Source organism: Atheta coriaria, unplaced genomic scaffold (genome assembly GCF_025399875.1).
Source record: "Atheta coriaria isolate IRGN ID8LTWV9N9 unplaced genomic scaffold, Caltech_Dcor_3.1 hic_scaffold_7_pilon, whole genome shotgun sequence".
Classification (NCBI taxonomy): Eukaryota; Metazoa; Arthropoda; class Insecta; order Coleoptera; family Staphylinidae; genus Dalotia; species Dalotia coriaria.
Genome location: NW_027045449.1, coordinates 8,605,401 through 8,623,366, shown reverse-complemented (window position 1 = coordinate 8,623,366; position 17,966 = coordinate 8,605,401). Strand labels below are relative to the sequence as shown.

The 17,966-nt window shown below is 37.8% G+C and overlaps 5 protein-coding genes and 2 long non-coding RNA genes across 9 annotated transcripts; 3 read left to right on the top strand and 4 right to left on the bottom strand.

Moving 5' to 3' along the window:
* The first annotated feature begins 883 nt into the window (after nt 1–883).
* LOC135795136 (uncharacterized) lies at nt 884–13,031 on the top strand. 2 transcript variants are annotated; one of them, XR_010549034.1, is made up of 4 exons: nt 884–956; nt 6,041–6,341; nt 6,508–6,770; nt 11,624–13,031. It is a non-coding gene; the product is annotated as an uncharacterized lncRNA (long non-coding RNA). The 2 variants fall into 2 exon arrangements; XR_010549035.1 differs by lacking the exon at nt 884–956 and adding an exon at nt 3,799–3,889.
* On the bottom strand, nt 993–6,216 carry LOC135795131 (transport and Golgi organization protein 1-like). Its single transcript, XM_065306680.1, has 6 exons — nt 6,080–6,216; nt 3,984–5,837; nt 2,524–3,823; nt 2,240–2,457; nt 1,770–2,174; nt 993–1,608 (listed from the first exon to the last, which is right to left on the bottom strand). Exons 1-6 carry the CDS (start codon nt 6,201–6,203, stop codon nt 1,532–1,534), a joined length of 3,978 nt encoding a protein of 1,325 aa, XP_065162752.1. The 5' UTR covers nt 6,204–6,216; the 3' UTR covers nt 993–1,531.
* On the bottom strand, nt 6,402–8,110 carry LOC135795133 (mucin-2-like). The gene is made up of 3 exons (XM_065306682.1): nt 7,780–8,110; nt 6,919–7,721; nt 6,402–6,708 (listed from the first exon to the last, which is right to left on the bottom strand). Exons 1-3 carry the CDS (start codon nt 7,969–7,971, stop codon nt 6,612–6,614), a joined length of 1,092 nt encoding a protein of 363 aa, XP_065162754.1. The 5' UTR covers nt 7,972–8,110; the 3' UTR covers nt 6,402–6,611.
* LOC135795134 (uncharacterized) lies at nt 9,169–10,277 on the top strand. The gene has a single exon (XM_065306683.1). The coding sequence runs from the start codon at nt 9,344–9,346 to the stop codon at nt 10,145–10,147; it is 804 nt and encodes a 267-aa protein (XP_065162755.1). The 5' UTR covers nt 9,169–9,343; the 3' UTR covers nt 10,148–10,277.
* Nucleotides 10,278–11,331, bottom strand: LOC135795387 (ATPase family AAA domain-containing protein 2-like). The gene is made up of 3 exons (XM_065307065.1): nt 11,238–11,331; nt 10,587–11,052; nt 10,278–10,517 (listed from the first exon to the last, which is right to left on the bottom strand). The coding sequence occupies exons 1-3, from the start codon at nt 11,329–11,331 to the stop codon at nt 10,442–10,444; spliced, it is 636 nt and encodes a 211-aa protein (XP_065163137.1). The 3' UTR covers nt 10,278–10,441.
* LOC135795132 (FGGY carbohydrate kinase domain-containing protein-like) lies at nt 11,489–13,743 on the bottom strand. The gene is made up of 8 exons (XM_065306681.1): nt 13,402–13,743; nt 13,233–13,344; nt 12,933–13,170; nt 12,558–12,874; nt 12,302–12,506; nt 12,093–12,240; nt 11,959–12,033; nt 11,489–11,904 (listed from the first exon to the last, which is right to left on the bottom strand). The coding sequence occupies exons 1-8, from the start codon at nt 13,576–13,578 to the stop codon at nt 11,545–11,547; spliced, it is 1,632 nt and encodes a 543-aa protein (XP_065162753.1). The 5' UTR covers nt 13,579–13,743; the 3' UTR covers nt 11,489–11,544.
* Nucleotides 13,744–15,943: 2,200 nt separating this feature from the next.
* On the top strand, nt 15,944–17,096 carry LOC135795135 (uncharacterized). 2 transcript variants are annotated; one of them, XR_010549033.1, is made up of 5 exons: nt 15,944–15,996; nt 16,110–16,160; nt 16,273–16,324; nt 16,513–16,564; nt 16,679–17,096. It is a non-coding gene; the product is annotated as an uncharacterized lncRNA (long non-coding RNA). The 2 variants fall into 2 exon arrangements; XR_010549032.1 differs by having other exon boundaries at nt 16,513–17,096.
* The last annotated feature ends 870 nt before the right edge of the window (nt 17,097–17,966 follow it).

Below are 17,966 nucleotides of genomic sequence, written 5' to 3'. Positions count from 1 at the left end.
GTCTTAAGTTTCACTATCCTCGCAAGAGTCGTGGAATCGTTCTTTTCTCACAATGCTTGATTTATCACCTATCACTTAATAATTGAATGTTTCTTTCATCCCGGACAACATCACGTGACTTGACCTTTGTGTGTTCACGACGGATGTTCTTTCAGTTTAATGGTTTTGAAAAGCCCTGATCTCTTGTTTATTAACATCAACCAATGATTCGTTAATTTTTCTTCACATGCCGTGAGACGAATACCAATCTCTTACCAACCGACTTTACCCTCCTTGACTTTGAACTGATCCCTTGGAGCAAGCTGATCCCTTAAATGACGTGTTTGTTCCTGCTGGATCGCCAAGTTTTGCGTAAGCGGCACAATGATACAACCCGCAGTAAGCTTCGGTTATTCTTCCTATGCAATTTGTTCGATCCACGACCGCCGCTCAAGGCGCTTGGTTTCTGGGGACTATAGGTCGATATTAAATGGCCGGCTATGCCCCTGCTATATTCGGATTAACCCCTTATCGACCGGTATCCATCATTTCACCGTTTGCTTGCGCAGGTAAGTCGATCTATCGCGCGTCTGCGAAGAATTTTAACACAATTTCCAGCATCTTAATCCTACCATACCATATTCACAAAACAACCTGACGAGACAAAAATTTCAAACGGTCTTTATATTTGTCATGGTTACCATAGAAATGAGGAAAACATTTTTATAAATAAAGGACCTTCAAATGAGATTGAGTCATAGGAGGAAGTCAAAAGCCTGTACCTGAACTTCTAGAAGACTCAAGCAGTGGTGAAATGGGTGCGCATTAGTTTCCCCCCACCACGGTATCAGGGTTACTTGTAGATATAGAAAGGCAGCGCGCAGTGCGCCGCGCGCTCAGTAGTGCCTAAGTCGTTTGTGAGTGCAGTCGTGTTTTTATTCCTCTCCATTTGGGTCGTGAGATGGCAGGTGTTAAAGGTAAGTGAGTTTCACACAATAAATAAAAACACAATATTTATAGATAATATACAATTTATTGTTTTTCATTTTGTACAAGTATTATATGTACAATGTTTTGCGTCTTGAATGAATCAGTAATAGTAAAGTTGCACGCTTTGAGACTTTTCTTGAGTTGACACGGCACCATTGGTGTTAATCAACACAAACAAAAACAAAACGCGCCAAACAAATGCTGCAGATAAACATACACACAATCATACAAAATCAGATTCACGCCATCATAACATGCGCCATTCTACTTCCGGCTGTCACCTGTCAAACACCCAAACAAAACAATGAATTAAATAAAGCACAAAACTAGCATACAAACAATACACGTGTTTAAAAACGTTTACATGTCTGGAAAATCAAATTTCGCACAAGTTCGATTTGTTTTGTTAGATTAAGTTAGATTCACAGCAATGGCGTCAAAGTCCACACGCATTGTTCTAGATATAAAATTGCGCATGCGCATCATTAGTCCGTTCGTGGTTCCGGTGTTGGTTTCTTTTTTTCTGTCGAATCTACGGATAGAAACAGCAAGCGACAAATCGCTAGACCTTCGAATGCGAGCGCGACCGATCCAGTTTTTCTAGCGACTCGTTCGAGTTCGAGCCGGTGCTATAGCCACCTGAAAATCACAAAACGCAAGACGCAAGGAAAATAAAGTTAGTACAGCGCAAAACTGCATGCTACAACAACAACGACAACGACGCCCTCTGCAGTCATGACACTTTGAATACTTTCAAGTTTGTCAGTTGACATCGTCGACAAATGTTACTTGGTACTTACTTCGTCGGCCATTGTTCCGTTTAGGCCGATGGTTGTAATAGTCTCGATCATCGCGGTCGTAATAATCATCGTCAGTCGGAGACGGTGAGCGCCGGTCGTACGGCGAGAAAGGTCGCGAGTCTGGTGTGTATCGACTATTCAGTGGCGGCGACGACATGCGTCCAAGCGGCGGAGGACGATGATCACCCGGGAACACTCCAGGCGGCGGCGGCATGCCAGGCATAAAAGGTGGGAGGAACGGCGGGACGCCCACACCCGGCGGAGGCGGCATAGGAAAACCAGGAGGTAAGCCGGGCAAGAGTGGTGGCGATGTAGTCATGTGCTCGCGTGCACCGAATAAGAGGGGCGGGGAGGCGGTGTCGTTGAGGTGATGGTCGACACCGTTTGTTTCAAGGGGAGACATTCCTGTTCATTCAAGAAAAAACATATTTCCTTATTTCAAATCACCACTCTAAAAATACTTGACTTACCGTTGCGATTCTGTGATTTTTCCTCGATAAGTCCACGTTCTCGTAGTGTTAGTCTATTGCGCAGTTGCGCTGCCTCCTGGCGAGCATCCTCAATACGACGCTCTGCTTGTCGAGCAGCGACCCAATTTTCATGAGCCTTTTTCTCCAACACAGAAATCTGACTCTTGAGATCAACCTCTTGAGAAACTATTTCTTGTTGAAGTGAAGCTACCTGCGTCCTGAGGAACAAAAGTGTCTTAAGTTAATTCCCTTGACTCAAAAAACAATAATTTAATTGAACTCACTTGAAATTTTGTATTTCTGCTTGCATAAACTTCATCCGTTCTGAAGTTGTGGTGCTTTCTCCTTGTTTCTCACTCCACATCGCCTCGTGCTTAGCAAGTTCACGCTGAAGCTCTGCTTCCTTCTCTTTAAAATACGAACTCAATACTTCTAGTTTAGTCAACGCTTCTAATTTCTCCTTATCCGCTTCTTCGTACTGCTTCTTGAGGGCCACCTTCTCCTCACCTAAATGCAAAACTTCACTCTGGAAATTTTTCCCGATAATCTGTTCGTGGCCCAATCTCTCCGCCAGATTTTTATTGTCCTGTTGCAGTTGCAACAGCTCCGCCTTTAACGTGCTGTGCTCCACAACATTCTTATTTGAATCTGTTTCGCTCAGTCCTTCTTTGAGTAGGTTATACTCTTTGGCTTTAAGTTCAAAGTTGCGTTGCGCTTCATCCGCGTGTGACTTAACTTCTAATAACTGCTTAGTAAGCTGTGCAATCTCAGCATTGCTAGTGGCTTTGACTTTAGTCAGAGCTTCCCTTAGTGATAAAGCTTCAGCTTCAGTTTTACTCACTGAAATTTCTTTCTCTTCTTCCGCTTTGAGCAGATTCAGCATCATCTTTTCCAGCTCGGCTTGCAAATCAACAACTTTTTTATTGTTGATTTCCAACTCAAGTTGCAACTCATGATTTTCTGTATCTTTCTCGTTTAATTTATCATTAACACTGTTGATAGTAGATTGTTGTTCAACTAATTGTTTTTGTAGTTGTTCTATGTTTGCCATCACAGTATCACTTCCATTTTGTGAACTTAACACATCCGATAACATCTTGTTTAATTCTAAACCCACTTCCGTGGAATTTTCTAATTCTTTTTCTAACGACTCCAATTGTTCTTCTAGTGCATATCGAGCGTTATTAGCTTCTTCTAACTGATTCTGTAGCTCTACGACCATTTCACTTGACACATTTTCATTAATTTCCTGCTGTGAGTTCTTCGCATCTTCTGCTTTGTGACTCAGTACTTCATTTTCTTTCGCTAGAATTAGCAACTGATGTTCTAAATGATTTATTTTACCAACCAGTGGTCCTTCTTTGCGCATTTTCTCAATTAGCATGTATCCCCAGAGGAAGAGTACCACGCATGCGCCAGAAATAGCGACAATCATCAGCGTGTCGTTGAATTCAAACATGTCTAACATGGACGCCATGCTGGATTCTTCAGTGTAGGTGGTTTCGGCCGAATAATGGTCTGCGTGTGAAGTTTCAGACTGACAGTGTACATCGTCGGCTGGGCAACTGTCGCGATTGTTGTGACCTGCGAATTCGAAAACAAAGTAACATCGTAAAAATAGTGGAGCTGGCACCTTGACATCATGAGAAGGTAAAAATAGATTCTAGCTAATGAACGAACGAAAATGCAAAGCAAATGTAACCTCAAAATTTCGTGCGTAAGTTGAAAGGTTATGTATACTTACTAGCATATTGTGAGAGTAAAACATCATCATTGACTTCTTCATATTTGCTTTCGGTGTATTTTGGAGTGTCGTCTGCATAAATAGACGGTTCTTGTTTGGGTGCAGCAAACATACCCAACAGTGAGTCAAACCAGTTTCCTTCAGATTCTTCATTTGTTTCAGTATTTGTCTCATAATTTGTGGTTGTTTCGCTTTCTTTTTGCTCATTATTAATCTGATCATAACTGGTATCAACGACACTGCCTGCGAATCCTATATCAGCTGAATTTTCAGTGGAAGAATCTACATTACCATAACTCCAAGATGACGGCTGTTCGGTAACAGCTTCAGTTATCGCTTCAACTGTTTCGGATTCGTCTACATTCGGTTTCCGTTCGTCTTCAATACTTATCGTTTCTGGTTCGGTCGTGGTGTAAGCGTTCGTTTTCGTAAGCGTTTCTTCCTCAACAGGTATTGGTGTTGTAACTTCCGGTTCATCCGCGACTTCCGATTTGGAGAAGTAGCCTCCAAAGTAACTTGATTCTTCTGTTGGAGCAGGCTGTTCTGTATCTGAATTTTCGTTTGATGAAGATTTTTCCTGCGAATTCTCTGCTACTTCTTGTGTTTGTAAATTTTCGAAGGCATCTACAGGCGGAGGATCTGGTATTTGTGGTGGTGCATCCAAATTAACATCTGGATTTTCTTCCGCACTAGCAGCAATTGGTTCGTATGTGTCAGCAAACTCAGATTTAAACTCACTACTGTCATTTACACTGTTATCGACTAATGGTGGACCTATAGCGATACTTTCAACAGGTTGTTCTTCATTAGAAAGGGTGTTTTCGACTTCTTTAACGGGTTCTTCTTCGATTTTAACTTCACTTTCAGTCGAATCAGTGTTAACAGAATTTAAAGATTGATTTTCATCATTTTTGATTTGATCTTCATGAATATCAGGAGTTGATTCGACATTAATCACCTCTTCTGTGGTTGTAGAAGGTGTACCAGATGCAGGCATGCCCGGATCTTTTACAGGAACATTTGCTTGGCGGAAAAACAATGGAAGTTTAGTCGGAGGAGGTGGTGGTGGTTGATTTTGAATAGGCGGTGCTTCCGTTACCGGTAATACACCAGGTTCGCCTTTAATTTCATTTTCTGGCTGTTCAATTGTTTTTGGCTCATCATCAACTTTTGTTTCAATATTAACATCATTTGGTTTATTAAGCTCCACTTCAATATCTTTTAAATCATCATCATTTTCATCTTCTTCATCATCTTCACTCTCAATATCAAATCCATCATCATCATCCTCATCATCATCTTCATCATCAGCCAATTCTTCTTCTTCATTTCGTTTATTATCAATTGCTTCCTTTTCCTGTGTTGTTGATTCCTTTAAATCATTTGCTTCTTGCTTTTCTGGCAAAACAGTTTCCTGTGATGTTTTTTCACCAATGTTTTCAGTGAGAATTTCATTTATTTCTTGCTTTACATTTTCTGATAAAACAGGCACTGATGTTGACTGTTGTTGCTGATGATGTGTATCTTGAGTGGCACTAGGTGAGATATCATTGTACAATGTGGTTCCATCAATGATAATCTTCTCTGAGTCTGAATTATTGCTAGAAGGCACTGCTGGTGCTGGTTTGAACTCAGTATCCACCACAATCTCTGCTTTATGGTTAAACATTTTCATTTCTTTCACCATAGTCTTTGGTATGTAACCCCTTTTGCCTCTCAACTCCACACCCCACAAATCCAGATTACTGCCAGCTTCCTTGCTGAAAATCTTCACCTCTTCACCGGGTCGGAACGAAAGCATGCCGGGCTCGGGGGCGGCATATGAAATGAGCGTTCTACCCAACGAAATTGGCACTAAAACCGAATGTAAATGAATAACCTAGAAACATCTGGAGTCTTTAGCAGTTAAAATAAGCGAATTTTATCAAATTTAAGCATGAAAATAATTTTAAATTAATTGTGATGAATCATGATTGTGATTAGGAGAAGATTAAGTTTGTTTAAGTTAGGATTTGTGATGATTTGGTTGTATTCTAAGTGTCTTTTGTTTTTCCTAGTTTGTTAGAGAGCCAATTGTTTCGTGGATGTAGTCGTACCTGTACAGTTTTCGTCGACGCATCTTCGCTTGCTGGAGACGGCCGCCTCCGTGGACGTGCACACGGCGAGCGCGACGAGGAGGAAGGAAATTTTCACGTTCATCTTTTCATCGTCGCAGCGCATTGACAAACAAACTCGCGAGTTTCAAGTCACGAAAGCCACATCATCCTGACAGCTGTGAAGTAGTAAAGTGCGCCATCGGAACTGGGTTACACTATAGGCAACCCAAAATGCACGCAAGCAGAATATAAATAACAAACCGTGAGTTATAAATTAAAGATTACACGCGAAAATCATAATTTTAAATTAAATATTACAATATTTCTTAGATATTTGAAAAATTGTTTTTATTTTATTTGTTTCTTTGTTATTTTTTAAACTTAAATCAATGAAAACCAATGAAACACGCAAATACTTCTTATTTTAGATAAGTACAGTGTGCGTGTGTCGAGTCCTCACTACGTTTGCTACGCCAAACAAAATAAATACTACGTGCTACAGTTAAAGGCAGACAATATGGCATTGAGATGATTACACCGCCGTGTCGTCACGAAGTTCGTCGCTTGATGGGTTTCCAGCCTGCCGGAATCGTGAGGCAAAGTTCGATGCGAACCTAGTCAGTCCCATTCTGTTTGAAGGAAGCGAAAGATAAACAAACGTCAGTCCTCGCAAATATTTGATTGCAAACGGGTACGTGAATGTGTAGATTTATGATGTAAAATGCGTAAACTCTTAACTCAAACACAACACAAGGCAATTTAAAAATTCGTAACAAACATACAGTGTGTTTGTGGTTGAGTTAAAATTTGGTTAGTGTGAATAATGGAGCACTCCTTACGAAATTTGTGGCCTGCGGACTTTCCTGCAGCGGCCGCGCTTGTCACGTTGGTAGCCCTGAGCGCAGCGCCGATAATGCAGGATTTCGCCGAGTGTCGGCTGCTCGTTGACAGCGACCTCTCCCAAATTACCATCATTGGCATCTTCCAATGGTACGATTGTTACACTTGTAACAACATCGCCTTTCTTATCTTTTATATTTGTGCTTTCTGGGTTCTTATCTTTCACAATCGGCGTTTCATTACGCACGATTGAAAAATCCTGCACTACAACCGGAATTTGTCCTGGAATGGACACTATTGGTTTGACAGTTGTGGCTCGGGTGGTTGTGACGGAAACTTTTTTAATTGTCGTCAACGCAGCCGTTGTGGTTGTAATGGGTGGTGAAGTTATGATTTTAACTGTTGATGGGGCGGCCGTACTTACTTTCTCGATATTTTCCGAGACAACTTCATGTTCCACCATTGTAGGCGGCGTGTTTCCATTTACAGACGGTAGAGGGAGTTTAGATACTAGTGTATGGGTGCTTGTATCGTCTGCAACTGTTTTTTTCGTTGTGGTAGTTGTCGTTGGCGTGGTTAAAAGTGGTTTAAGGGTTGTTGAAGGTGAAATAATTGGATAGGGATGTGTTCCGGCAGGCTTTTTTGTGGTTGGTTTTGAGGTTAGGTCCAGGATAGAAAAGTCAACAGACGATAGGTCGCCATTTTGTGTTGAATCCGATGTGGATGGTTTCTTAGTTGTTGTACTTGATGATGTGCTCGGTTTTACCGTAAAATCGGAATAATCGTAGTTGTAGTCATAATCCTACAACATAAAATAAATTGTCATTATTTTGTGGTTAGGAATTACTTGATTTACTTACACCCAAACCTCCAAATGAATCGTCACCGACTACAGCTATAATTTGAAAATCTTTCAAATGTAGCTGAATATTGTACTCGCCGGTTTGTTTCTGATCGAAAGTTGTGGACGCACTGCGTCTTGGCGCACTTCGTGTTTCCGCTAGCGCGCATGCGCAAATTGCAGCTATGAACAACTTTTGTACTTCGTTCATTTTAGTTGTATTTTAATTGCTTAAAGTTTATTTATGTGAATAAATTTTAAATTATTACGATGTGCGTCAATGTCGATGTTTCTTAACTGACCGTCGAAGACGCACTGATCGCATCGACCATCGAGATGTGTGTGAAGACCCGTCGAACGTCCAGAGTGCTAAAAGAGTCAAAGTCGATGACTTCGGGCTTTGGCTCGGGAGTCAACAAGTCGGCTCGCAAGTGAGCGACGATTAATTCTGCCCATCAACTCGTCGTCAAGTGGAGTCACCTCTACACACCTTTTTATTTCTATCTGGACATGTGTTATGTTCAGGAAGTTCACTTCTTTAGGAAAATTTTGCTTTATTGTAGTTTTTGCAAACTTGTTATGCAACATAATTTACATGTTGCTGAATGAAGTTGTATAAACGGTTAGCTATAAATATTACCGGTTTACAATGTAAGCATATTGTATATTTATAGATAAAGCGCCTTGTTCACGGAAAATTTGATTATTTTCAATTGAACGTTTTCATCTTTTTTTCTCTTTATTTTTAACTTTTGTAATTGACTCTGATTTTGAAAATTCTTTACACAAAATTAAAATTATTAAAGCAGATTTTTAAATAATTAAAAGTCGAAATTAATTTCAATGATTAAAATTCACCGCTATAGGTCTTCGAACTGAAATAACACGCCGCCATTTTGAATTCGATGAAGGAATGAATGAAAACGGCAAGTCACTCGCATGCATGAGATTATACCAACGCTCGATCGTGAGATAAATATTCAAGATTCACTAATTAATTGACTTTACGACGACATGAAACACGAATTCGTCGAAAATTATCGACAAAAAAAGATGACAAACATTTACGAATCTTCACATGCGCTTAAAAAATAAACCGTTGGTTTCGAAACGATTTCCTGCGTTAAAAACGATATGTTTGCTAAGTAATCATTGATATAAGCGCTAAAATTAAATAATCTTAACAATTATAAACCGTTTTAAATCAGACAATTTTAATGTCGGTTTATTATTTGATAGTGAATGAGGCGCCCTCTTCACTTTTTATAACTTCATTAATTGAAGCGTTTTGCGTTTTCATTTTGCACGTGAGGGAAAAAAATCGCCGATATGCCGTTACGCGACGCTCGCTTTATCTTACAAGAGAGTGCGCGAAGCAGGCACAAGATTCGTTTCGAGCACGGGAAGTCCGAGATTATAACAGTTAATTCGTTTATTCGTGGCGGATCGCACAAAAGGCCGGCTCGCGGCAGGGTCACAGCGACAACACTTCGACTTTTAGTTCGATTTTATCCGTCGATCGGTAAACATCAACTTTGCACTCGATTTGAAAACAAGTGACAAGTAAATATCAAAGAAACAAAATGGGTGTTAATCGAATGATTATCCCATCGTTAGTTGTTTGTTTCGTGTGTTTTGTGGCGTTGTCACACAGCGCCCCCTCGAGAGTGAAATACGATCAACGACAGGAAGGAGATCTCAACGTGCGTGCTGATCTGGAAAATTTTGTTATCCTTGTAATTCCTACGAATGCGGGGGCTTCTCCATCAACGCTGGGTCTTCTTGATTTATTATCAAAGGCGATTCCTATGAGGTCCAACAACAAACGTCAAAAAACCGTGCGTAGACCAGTTCAACCGACGCCATCTTTATTGGAAGATAGCGGCGAGGTAGATGCTTTGGACGATACACAGTCCTTTATTGAATCTAAAACAGCTCCGTACCACGTGGACATTACCAAATCCAGAAAAAATTTGGCTAAGTTACATCCGAAAACTCAAGATGGCGGACAGGAGGAACTCTTAGTGTCACCGAATTTATCTTTGATCAAAGCCGCTGAAGAAGAAGATGCTGGAGTTGAACACAACGAAGACGGAACACGTCAAGGGCGTATGTTAAGACTTTCAAAAGGATTTGTTCTTTCTATGCCCTTGGAAGTTGAAGAAGATTTGGTAAAAATCGATAACAAAAGAATTGAAAAGTCAAAGGATACAATTCGAACCGAATCAAAGGAAACGAAGAAAAAGGTTGGTCTTGTCAAGGGAAAGGACAAACCTGCTGAACCCAAACTGAAATTGCTTCTTTTGGGTGCTGAACATGATGAAGAGTGCGGACCGGGATACGCAAGAGACGATAATGGAGTGTGCATATTTCTGGCACACGTTTAAATGCAGAACATGCTGAGGACATTCAAATGAGGATTTATTTATTTTATCAGATACTCAGTATTTATTATTTTACTTGTGATTTTTATAAATTGTGGTTGTTGTTGTATTTCTTTAAATAAACTGATTTTTTAAATATTTTGAACACTTTGTATGTGACTTGGGCACACTGTATAAAAATACTTAATTACACTATTAATCTGCGGACCTATAAACTATTTCTTGCTAAATTAATTAAAATAAATTTTAAATTAAAACACATTGTGTACAATATGGCCGTCGCGTGCGTGCATAAATTTAATGAGCTTGGGCGGCGTGTCGATTTCGCAGAAGCGCCATAATAAACTGTGGAATCCTCGCTTGATACCGCGTTCTGCAAACAAACAACGATAAACGTCAAACGTCTAACAAAACTAATCGAAATGTTTTATTTCAAACTTACAGTTTGCGTTTCTGTTGGTCAAGGAAGCTCTGATCGTGCCGACGCACGTTAAATCGCTTTTTAACACCGCTCCATGATGTTGTATTAGTTTGATTTGATGGTGGTGTAGGCGGTGTTAATGGCGGTGCTTCAGTGGAAGATGGCGTTGGCGTTGGCATTGGCATTTCCGGTGGTGTTATAATTAATAACAAACCACTCACTTTAATTCTGTAGTTTTCTGTACCATTTTGCCGTTGATCGACGAAATCGATGCCATTATCCTCGTCTAAATCATCATCGTCATCGTTGTCATCTTCTTCGCCATCTTGGTAGCGCTCATCGTCGTCAATGACACTGTCATCATCTGAATCTTCACTGTCTTTATCATATGATGTGCAGTGTTTACCACATTTACGTTCTTCATTTTCTGTCAAAATTGTAACCGTTGATGAACTCACGACGCCATTTTGAAAACTCCCATGATGCACTGGGGAGGTACATTGTTGACGGTCATTGAATCAACATCTGATGCGCTCGTTAATGTTATAAACGTGCCCACGCACACTGTTAATAATAAAGTTAATTGTATTTTCGCAAATTGACGTGTCGCCATTTTGTGTGGTGGAGTGTTTGGATCGAGTTGTGTCCGAGGACTGAGCGCATGAAACGCACTCGCACGACATTCACGACGTTGCGAACGTTTCCAGTTTTCGGAATACGGATGCGAAGACGCAAGACGATGCGAGGTAAACGCCTCTTGAGGCATCTAACTGTAATTTGATTTTTTTCTTGTCGCATTGAGTCGCCAAGTCGTTTAACTGTCCCAATGTGTGTAATTGCAGGTTCGCTTAAACGGCCATTAATTATGTTAATTGTCAAAACATGCTAAAGTTATAGCTTCCTTATGCCATCGTAAATCAAAATAATAATTAACTATTTATTGGTATAATGTTTAACATGTACAAAAACTTGTTTAATATTATTCATTCATAATGTTTCTATAAGCAAGTTGATCTTCTAACATTTTCTTATACACCCTGTATTTTTTATCATGATAGTTTCGAGTTGAATCTTCTGGTGATATTGATTTTCCTCGTCCACCCATACGTGAAATCGCTTCGAACATGTTCTCAAAATGGCCGGCGGCACAAGCTCCCAAGATGGCGGCTCCTAGGAGTACTGATTCTACTTCTTCCGGCACTACTACCGGTAAGTGCACAGTATTTGCTTGCATTTGTACGTATAGTGGGTTTTTACTTAATCCACCACAAATTAATATGGATTTAAAGGGTTTATAACCGGAACTGACTAATGTCTCCATTATATGACGCGTACCATACTAAAATTTAAGTTATGATATTATGAACCACTTAAAATTTGTTTTAAAACTTACGCAAAGTGCTTGAACAGTGGCCAAATATAAAATTGCGAGGTTTTCTTCAGTTGACGATAAAGTCAAGCCGGAAATCTACAATGGATTATTTTTATTTAGGTTAAATATTACTTAAATTAATTTTAATAACAAACCATTCCTTTAAGAGTTGGATCTGCTATTGGTGAACGATTTCCATGGAAATCCGGCCAAACATGTACTTCTTTAGTTAGAAAATCAACCGGAACTTTTTCACGTGTGCTAATCGTACGTAAAAGTTTGGTTAGATATTCTTGAATGTGCCTATAACACAAATTATCTTTAGTTTTCTTAATTTTTCGGCGTTTTTAAAGTTTACACTTACATGTCACCAATTCGAGCCTTAATTTCATTGCTAGCTGGATGACTATCAATTATAAAATCAATTAGTTTTCCTGTAACGCTCTGCCCGGCTTCATTTAACCACATTCCTGGAACCATTGCACTATAATATGGTCCCCAGATTCCTGGTGTTGGCAAAGCGTCTTTCGAGACAGCCATGTGACATGTTGATGTGCCACAAATTAAACCTTAAAAATATTATTTAAATTTTGCACGTTGCTTGATTTGGTTATGTATACTTAGTCTGCTAGAAAAGTCTGCATCAACGCCATCTACTTGACATCCGATCAATCCCAATCCACCAGAATGTGCATCGATTATACTTGCACCAACAGGCATGTGTGGAACTAAATCTAATTCTGCAGCAACTAATGGATGTAAGCCATTTCCCACAGATTCTCCTGGAGACTTCACCACTTTTCCGATTTTATGTCCGCCATTTTGCAAAAGATCTTCAAGGCATGTTTGTTTAAAGTAGGAAGGGTTCCATTGTGAGGTATTATTGTTTGCATCGAGAATTTCGTAAGTCCATTTACAAACCAATGAACATAACGATCTATTAAGAGTAAATTAATAATGACATTTATTAATGATAATTAACCTTAAAATTTTACCGTGAATCACAAGATGTCGCCCTCCATGTTAGATAATCAGGTAAATCAAAGAAATACCCAGCGTTTGACCATGTTTTTGGTAAATTGGTTTTCAACCACTTTAATTTTGGTGTTTCCATTTCTAACGATATCTTACCGCCAACAAATCGTAAAATATCATGTTGTTGGGCTGTTATTTCATCGGCTTCCTTTGATGCGCGATGATCCAACCACATAATTATGTTTTGGTCATTATTTCCTGAAACATAAAATCAATTTTATTGCAATCTCCACTTGTTGATAGATTATTTGCTTATTTACCTGATTGACTGACTGATAGAGGATCGCCATTTTTATCGACAACAACCAATGAACATGTTGCGTCGAATCCAATTCCTTTGATTGTTTCTGGTGGGACATTTTTAATCACTTCCTATTGTTATAATTACTACTATAATTATAATTAAATAGTTAAAACGTAATAACTTACTTTAATGCAATACAGGCATGCATTCCACACATCTTCGGACGATTGTTCATAGAAATCCACATTGTAGTTAAATATTTGTATATTTTTTGTGGCGACTTTAACGACTTTTCCTGTTTCGGAAACAAGGGCCGCGCGTGCGCTTGTTGTTCCCACGTCAACTCCAATGAAATAATTCATTGTGATTAACTAGTTTCACTTTTTTTAAACTATTACTAAACTTTCTTGTTGTGAGTTGTGCATTCAACAAAGATTGTCGAACGAATGTGGAACAAGTTAGCACGACTTAAGCAGCGATAATTCCATCGTCGCGCTGACTTACGAATGTTATGAAACGAAATCCTGACCTTAAGCCGGGCGATAAACTAGTTATTCATATCGTGTCATAGAGTCGCATGTGTACGACGTGCAATTATATCATACAGAGTGCAAGTTAAACTTTACCAGTCTCGCAGCGTTTATGTTAGTTTCAAACTTTTGAAAAGTTGTAAATACTTGAGAAATGCGATAAACTCTAGTAATGATTTATGTGTGAAAGTGAAAGGTAAATAGAAATAAATGATTTAAAAATGTTTTTTTTTTAAATCTGGGCACGCTGTATGCACATTAATACTTTTTAATACATTTTTTATCTTTTACTTCAGACGTCGTGCGTATTTTACGGTTATTGACGCTTAAATTAAGCAATGCAATTGTTTAATACTTGTTTTACGTTAATTTATATTTATGGGTGCTTTAGGGGTACACTTGGCAGCCAAGAATTAATTTATAATAGGAAATTGGATTAAAAATCGAAGATATTCGTGATTTTTGACGTAGAAGAGGCCATTTTTCAACGACTTTGTAATTTTATTTAGCGTAGATACGACGTATATTTGATTAAAAGCCTGGTAGGAGTATAAAACTTTTGCGGAATAATCTAACAACATTATTACATCGTTTATCTTCTTCCTGGAATACGAAGTCCATAGTATTATATTGATTTAAAATTGAATTACATTTCATTTTGAGTTTTACCACGAGGGCATCGTCAGTAAAAATGTATACAAAAACAAATGATATTCAATTCAGGTACAATTTTAAATAAATGTTATTCAATAGGTAGAAAACTGCAGAGTATCTGATTAGTGTTTAGTATGTTTGTGGTATTCGTACATAGATGGCGCTGAAATCAAGTTCTGGTTTGTTTCTTAACTAATGCGAATGGAAGTTTGAAAAACCATGTGCCTACTTGTTTACAACACACTTTAACTAACTACTAACCTAGAATGTTATCAAAATATTGTAGTAAATCGCGTAAGTAGTGTTACAAACTAATTACATAGCAAAGAGTGTGTATGCAAATTGAATATAGATCATGGTTCGACTTAAGCACAGGTATGATTTCTATTATAGTATTCTGTATATCTATATGTACTTTGTTTTCCTTGTACTTAGATATCTAGTAGTGCTTGTAACAGACACAGATAATAATAAACCTGCCAAATTGGATGAAAAATGCGTCTATTTATCAATAAGCAACACAGTGCGATATTTACATGGTGTGTTTGGTGATGCCGCAGTACACAATGGCTTGTGTGTAAAGTACATCAATAAACACACTGGTTTAGTGGTGATTCGTGCCAGAAGAGGAACTCATAGATTATTAGCAAGTGCTTTGCCAATGGTTCGAACTGCATCTATTAACAATAAAGAGACTGCTAATATTAGTATTTCAACTTTGTACACTGGTGCATGTGTGAAACAATGTCTGCTCTTCATTAAAAGATATCAAATGGATGAATATCACAAAGCAGCAGTGACTATGAGTGAAGAAGAACGCCAAGAACTTAAAGAAATGTTCATGAACTATTCACTTGCTATTTAATGTGGCAATTGATTTATATTAATTGACTGCCTAGATATATGAAAGCACTTACAATTAACTGTGTTGTCTAGTAATTAAAATATTTACACATGTGTTGTTGTTATTATTAACCATATAGCAAAAATTTATTAATTAAAATAACTTCAAAAATGCATTTGGAAAGTACACATTTTTTATTGAAATTATATTTTTGAAATATTTGCATTTACAGGTGATCAGTCAAAGATCCTTTGAAATATAATGATGGCAAATGTTTGATTTGAGACAATGATATTTGTTTGGTTTAGGATCAGCTGCTAAAATGGACCATGTCATATTGCCAAAGATGCACCATTTAGTTCAAATTCTTATCATTTTCATACATCACCTTTATTGTTTGTGTTTGTTTTTAGGAGCTGATGTAGCTTAAGATGCTAGCTATTTTCATAAACAATTTTTGTAATTTGCGATTGTGATTTTGCAATTAATATTGCATTTTTGTGATTCGCTCATTAATTAGCAACAAAAATTGCATTTTTGTGTTTCGTAGGCTCGACAGCGTAGGAGAACCATTTATGCATCAGATTGTAAGTATTAACTTTTTTTATCATCTTGCTAAATAACTTTTATGATTATCTCACAAATAGACCCTTATAATTGCATTTTTATGCTTCGAAGGATTAATTTTTACTTGTTTTAGGGATTTTGCAGGTTAGTCCGGCATCGTAGAAGGACCATTTTTGCATCAGATTGTAAGTATTTAATTTCTTTATCATCTTCAGTAATAACTTTTGTGACTTGGTCATTATTTAGTGACAAAAATTGAATTTTTATGTTTGAAAGACTAATTTTTGCTTGTTTTAAGGATTTTGCACCTGAGTCTGACATCATACAAGGACCATTCCTGCATCAGATTGTAAGTATTTAATTTTTTTATCATCTTGCTAAGTAATTTTTATGATTATCTCTCAAGTTGACCCTTTAAATTGCATTTTTATGTTCGAAGGACTAATATTTGCCTGTTTTAGGGATTTTGCACCTGAGTCTGACATCGTAAAAGGACCATTCTTGCATTATATTGTAAGTATTTAATTTCTTTATCATTTGCCTCAATAAAATTTGTGATTATCTCACAAATTGACCCCCAAAATTGAATTTTTATGTTTGTAGGACTAATTTTTGCTTGTTTTCGATTATAATTTGTGGGTTTATCCCTTGAGAACATGCCCTTTTCGTGTTTTTCTATCCTCTAATTTTTGTGGTTTTAGGTGTCTAACGGGTGAACGCGATGTCGTAAGGCCACCGTTCTTACACTAAATTGTAGGTATTAAAATTTTCTATCGTTTTTGTATATAATTTGTGGGTTTGTCCATTGGGAATTCTACGAAAATGCAATTTTTGTGTTTTTTGATCCTGTAATTGTTGTGGTTTTAGGTGTCTAGCGCGCGGACGCGATGTCGTTGGGCCGTCGTTCTTACACTAAATTGTAGGTATTAAAATTTTCTATCGTTTTTGTATATCATTTGTGGGTTGTCCCTTGGGAATTCTACGAAAATGCCCTTTTTGTGTTTTTGTATCCTTTAATTGTTGTGGTTTTAGATGTCTAGCGGGCGGACGCGATGTCGTAGGGCCACCATTCTTACACTAAATTGTAGGTATTAAAATTCTCTATGGTTTTTGTGTATAATTTGTGGGTTTGTCCCTTGGGAACCCTATGAAAATGCCCTTTTTGTATTTTTTTATCCTTTAATTTTTGTGGTTTTAGGTGTCTAGCGGGCGAAGACGATGCCGTAGGACCACTGTTCTGTTACCAAATTGTCGGTATTAAAATTCTCTATCGTTTTTGTATATACTTCGTGGGTTTATTCTTTGGGAACCCTACGAAAATGCCCTTTTTGTATTTTTTGATCCTCTAATTTTTGTGGCTTTAGGTGTCTAACGGGCTAACGCGATGTCGTAGGACAACCGTTGTTACCCTAATTTGTAGGTATTAATATTCCCTATCCTTTTTGTATATAATTTGTGGGTTTATTCTTTGGGAACTCTATGAAAATGCCTTTTTTGTATTTTGCGCTCGTCAAAGTTTTGAAACTCTATCACTTTCACCTATAATTTGTGAGATAAGCGCGCACAACCTACAAAAATAAATTAAAAGTAAGGTAATTTAATTGATTCAAATCACATACTTTCTGTTATTTACAGCAGATAATTTGTGTACTAAAATATTGGGAGTTGTGTTGTTGTTTTTAATTTACGAACATAGATTGTTGTCCCTCCAACTGTGGGGTCGGTTATCAATTCTCGTTCTTGTTTAGTCCGGCTTAGTCGTTCGTGGGCCGTGGTGTGGTGTGCACATGTTTTGTTCATTAATCAAACTTCGTGACAATTGTTTGCGTTACTAAAGATTTTAATTCTGTAATTGAACTGGAATAGGACGACATTTAGTAATAACAGACCAGCGTGGTGGCTGTTTATCAATCGTTTCCTTTTGCAATCAGTTATCGTTTCGCACATAGGAATAACTTGGATTTATAATTATTTCCTGCAAATGGACAACTAATAACAATATCTATTAGCTGAGTTGTTGGAGATGCGTGTATTTTATAGTAAGTTTTTAACTTAACTTTGTTATTGTTCTCAATAAAACTCATTATAAAATTACAATCTTATCCATATTTCTTTATGGTATCCTCTTTGTCGTTTTCAGTATTGACATCTTATG

Coding starts and splice junctions, on each gene's coding strand:
- LOC135795132 (XM_065306681.1), bottom strand. CDS start 13,578: ATGAATTATTTCATTGGAGTTGACGTGGGAACAACAAGCGCACGCGCG. Junction 13,171..13,232: donor TCTATCAGTCAGTCAATCAG/GTAAATAAGCAA, acceptor TTTATGTTTCAG/GAAATAATGACCAAAACATA. Junction 12,034..12,092: donor ATCCAACTCTTAAAGGAATG/GTTTGTTATTAA, acceptor AATCCATTGTAG/ATTTCCGGCTTGACTTTATC.
- LOC135795131 (XM_065306680.1), bottom strand. CDS start 6,203: ATGCGCTGCGACGATGAAAAGATGAACGTGAAAATTTCCTTCCTCCTC. Junction 3,824..3,983: donor TTTACTCTCACAATATGCTA/GTAAGTATACAT, acceptor TCGAATTCGCAG/GTCACAACAATCGCGACAGT. Junction 2,175..2,239: donor AAAATCACAGAATCGCAACG/GTAAGTCAAGTA, acceptor TTGAATGAACAG/GAATGTCTCCCCTTGAAACA.
- LOC135795134 (XM_065306683.1), top strand. CDS start 9,344: ATGGGTGTTAATCGAATGATTATCCCATCGTTAGTTGTTTGTTTCGTG.
- LOC135795133 (XM_065306682.1), bottom strand. CDS start 7,971: ATGAACGAAGTACAAAAGTTGTTCATAGCTGCAATTTGCGCATGCGCG. Junction 7,722..7,779: donor ATTCATTTGGAGGTTTGGGT/GTAAGTAAATCA, acceptor TTTATGTTGTAG/GATTATGACTACAACTACGA. Junction 6,709..6,918: donor GTCCGCAGGCCACAAATTTC/GTAAGGAGTGCT, acceptor TCCTTCAAACAG/AATGGGACTGACTAGGTTCG.
- LOC135795387 (XM_065307065.1), bottom strand. CDS start 11,331: ATGCCTCAAGAGGCGTTTACCTCGCATCGTCTTGCGTCTTCGCATCCG. Junction 11,053..11,237: donor ACGTCGTGAATGTCGTGCGA/GTGCGTTTCATG, acceptor GTACCTCCCCAG/TGCATCATGGGAGTTTTCAA. Junction 10,518..10,586: donor GACCAACAGAAACGCAAACT/GTAAGTTTGAAA, acceptor GTTTGTTTGCAG/AACGCGGTATCAAGCGAGGA.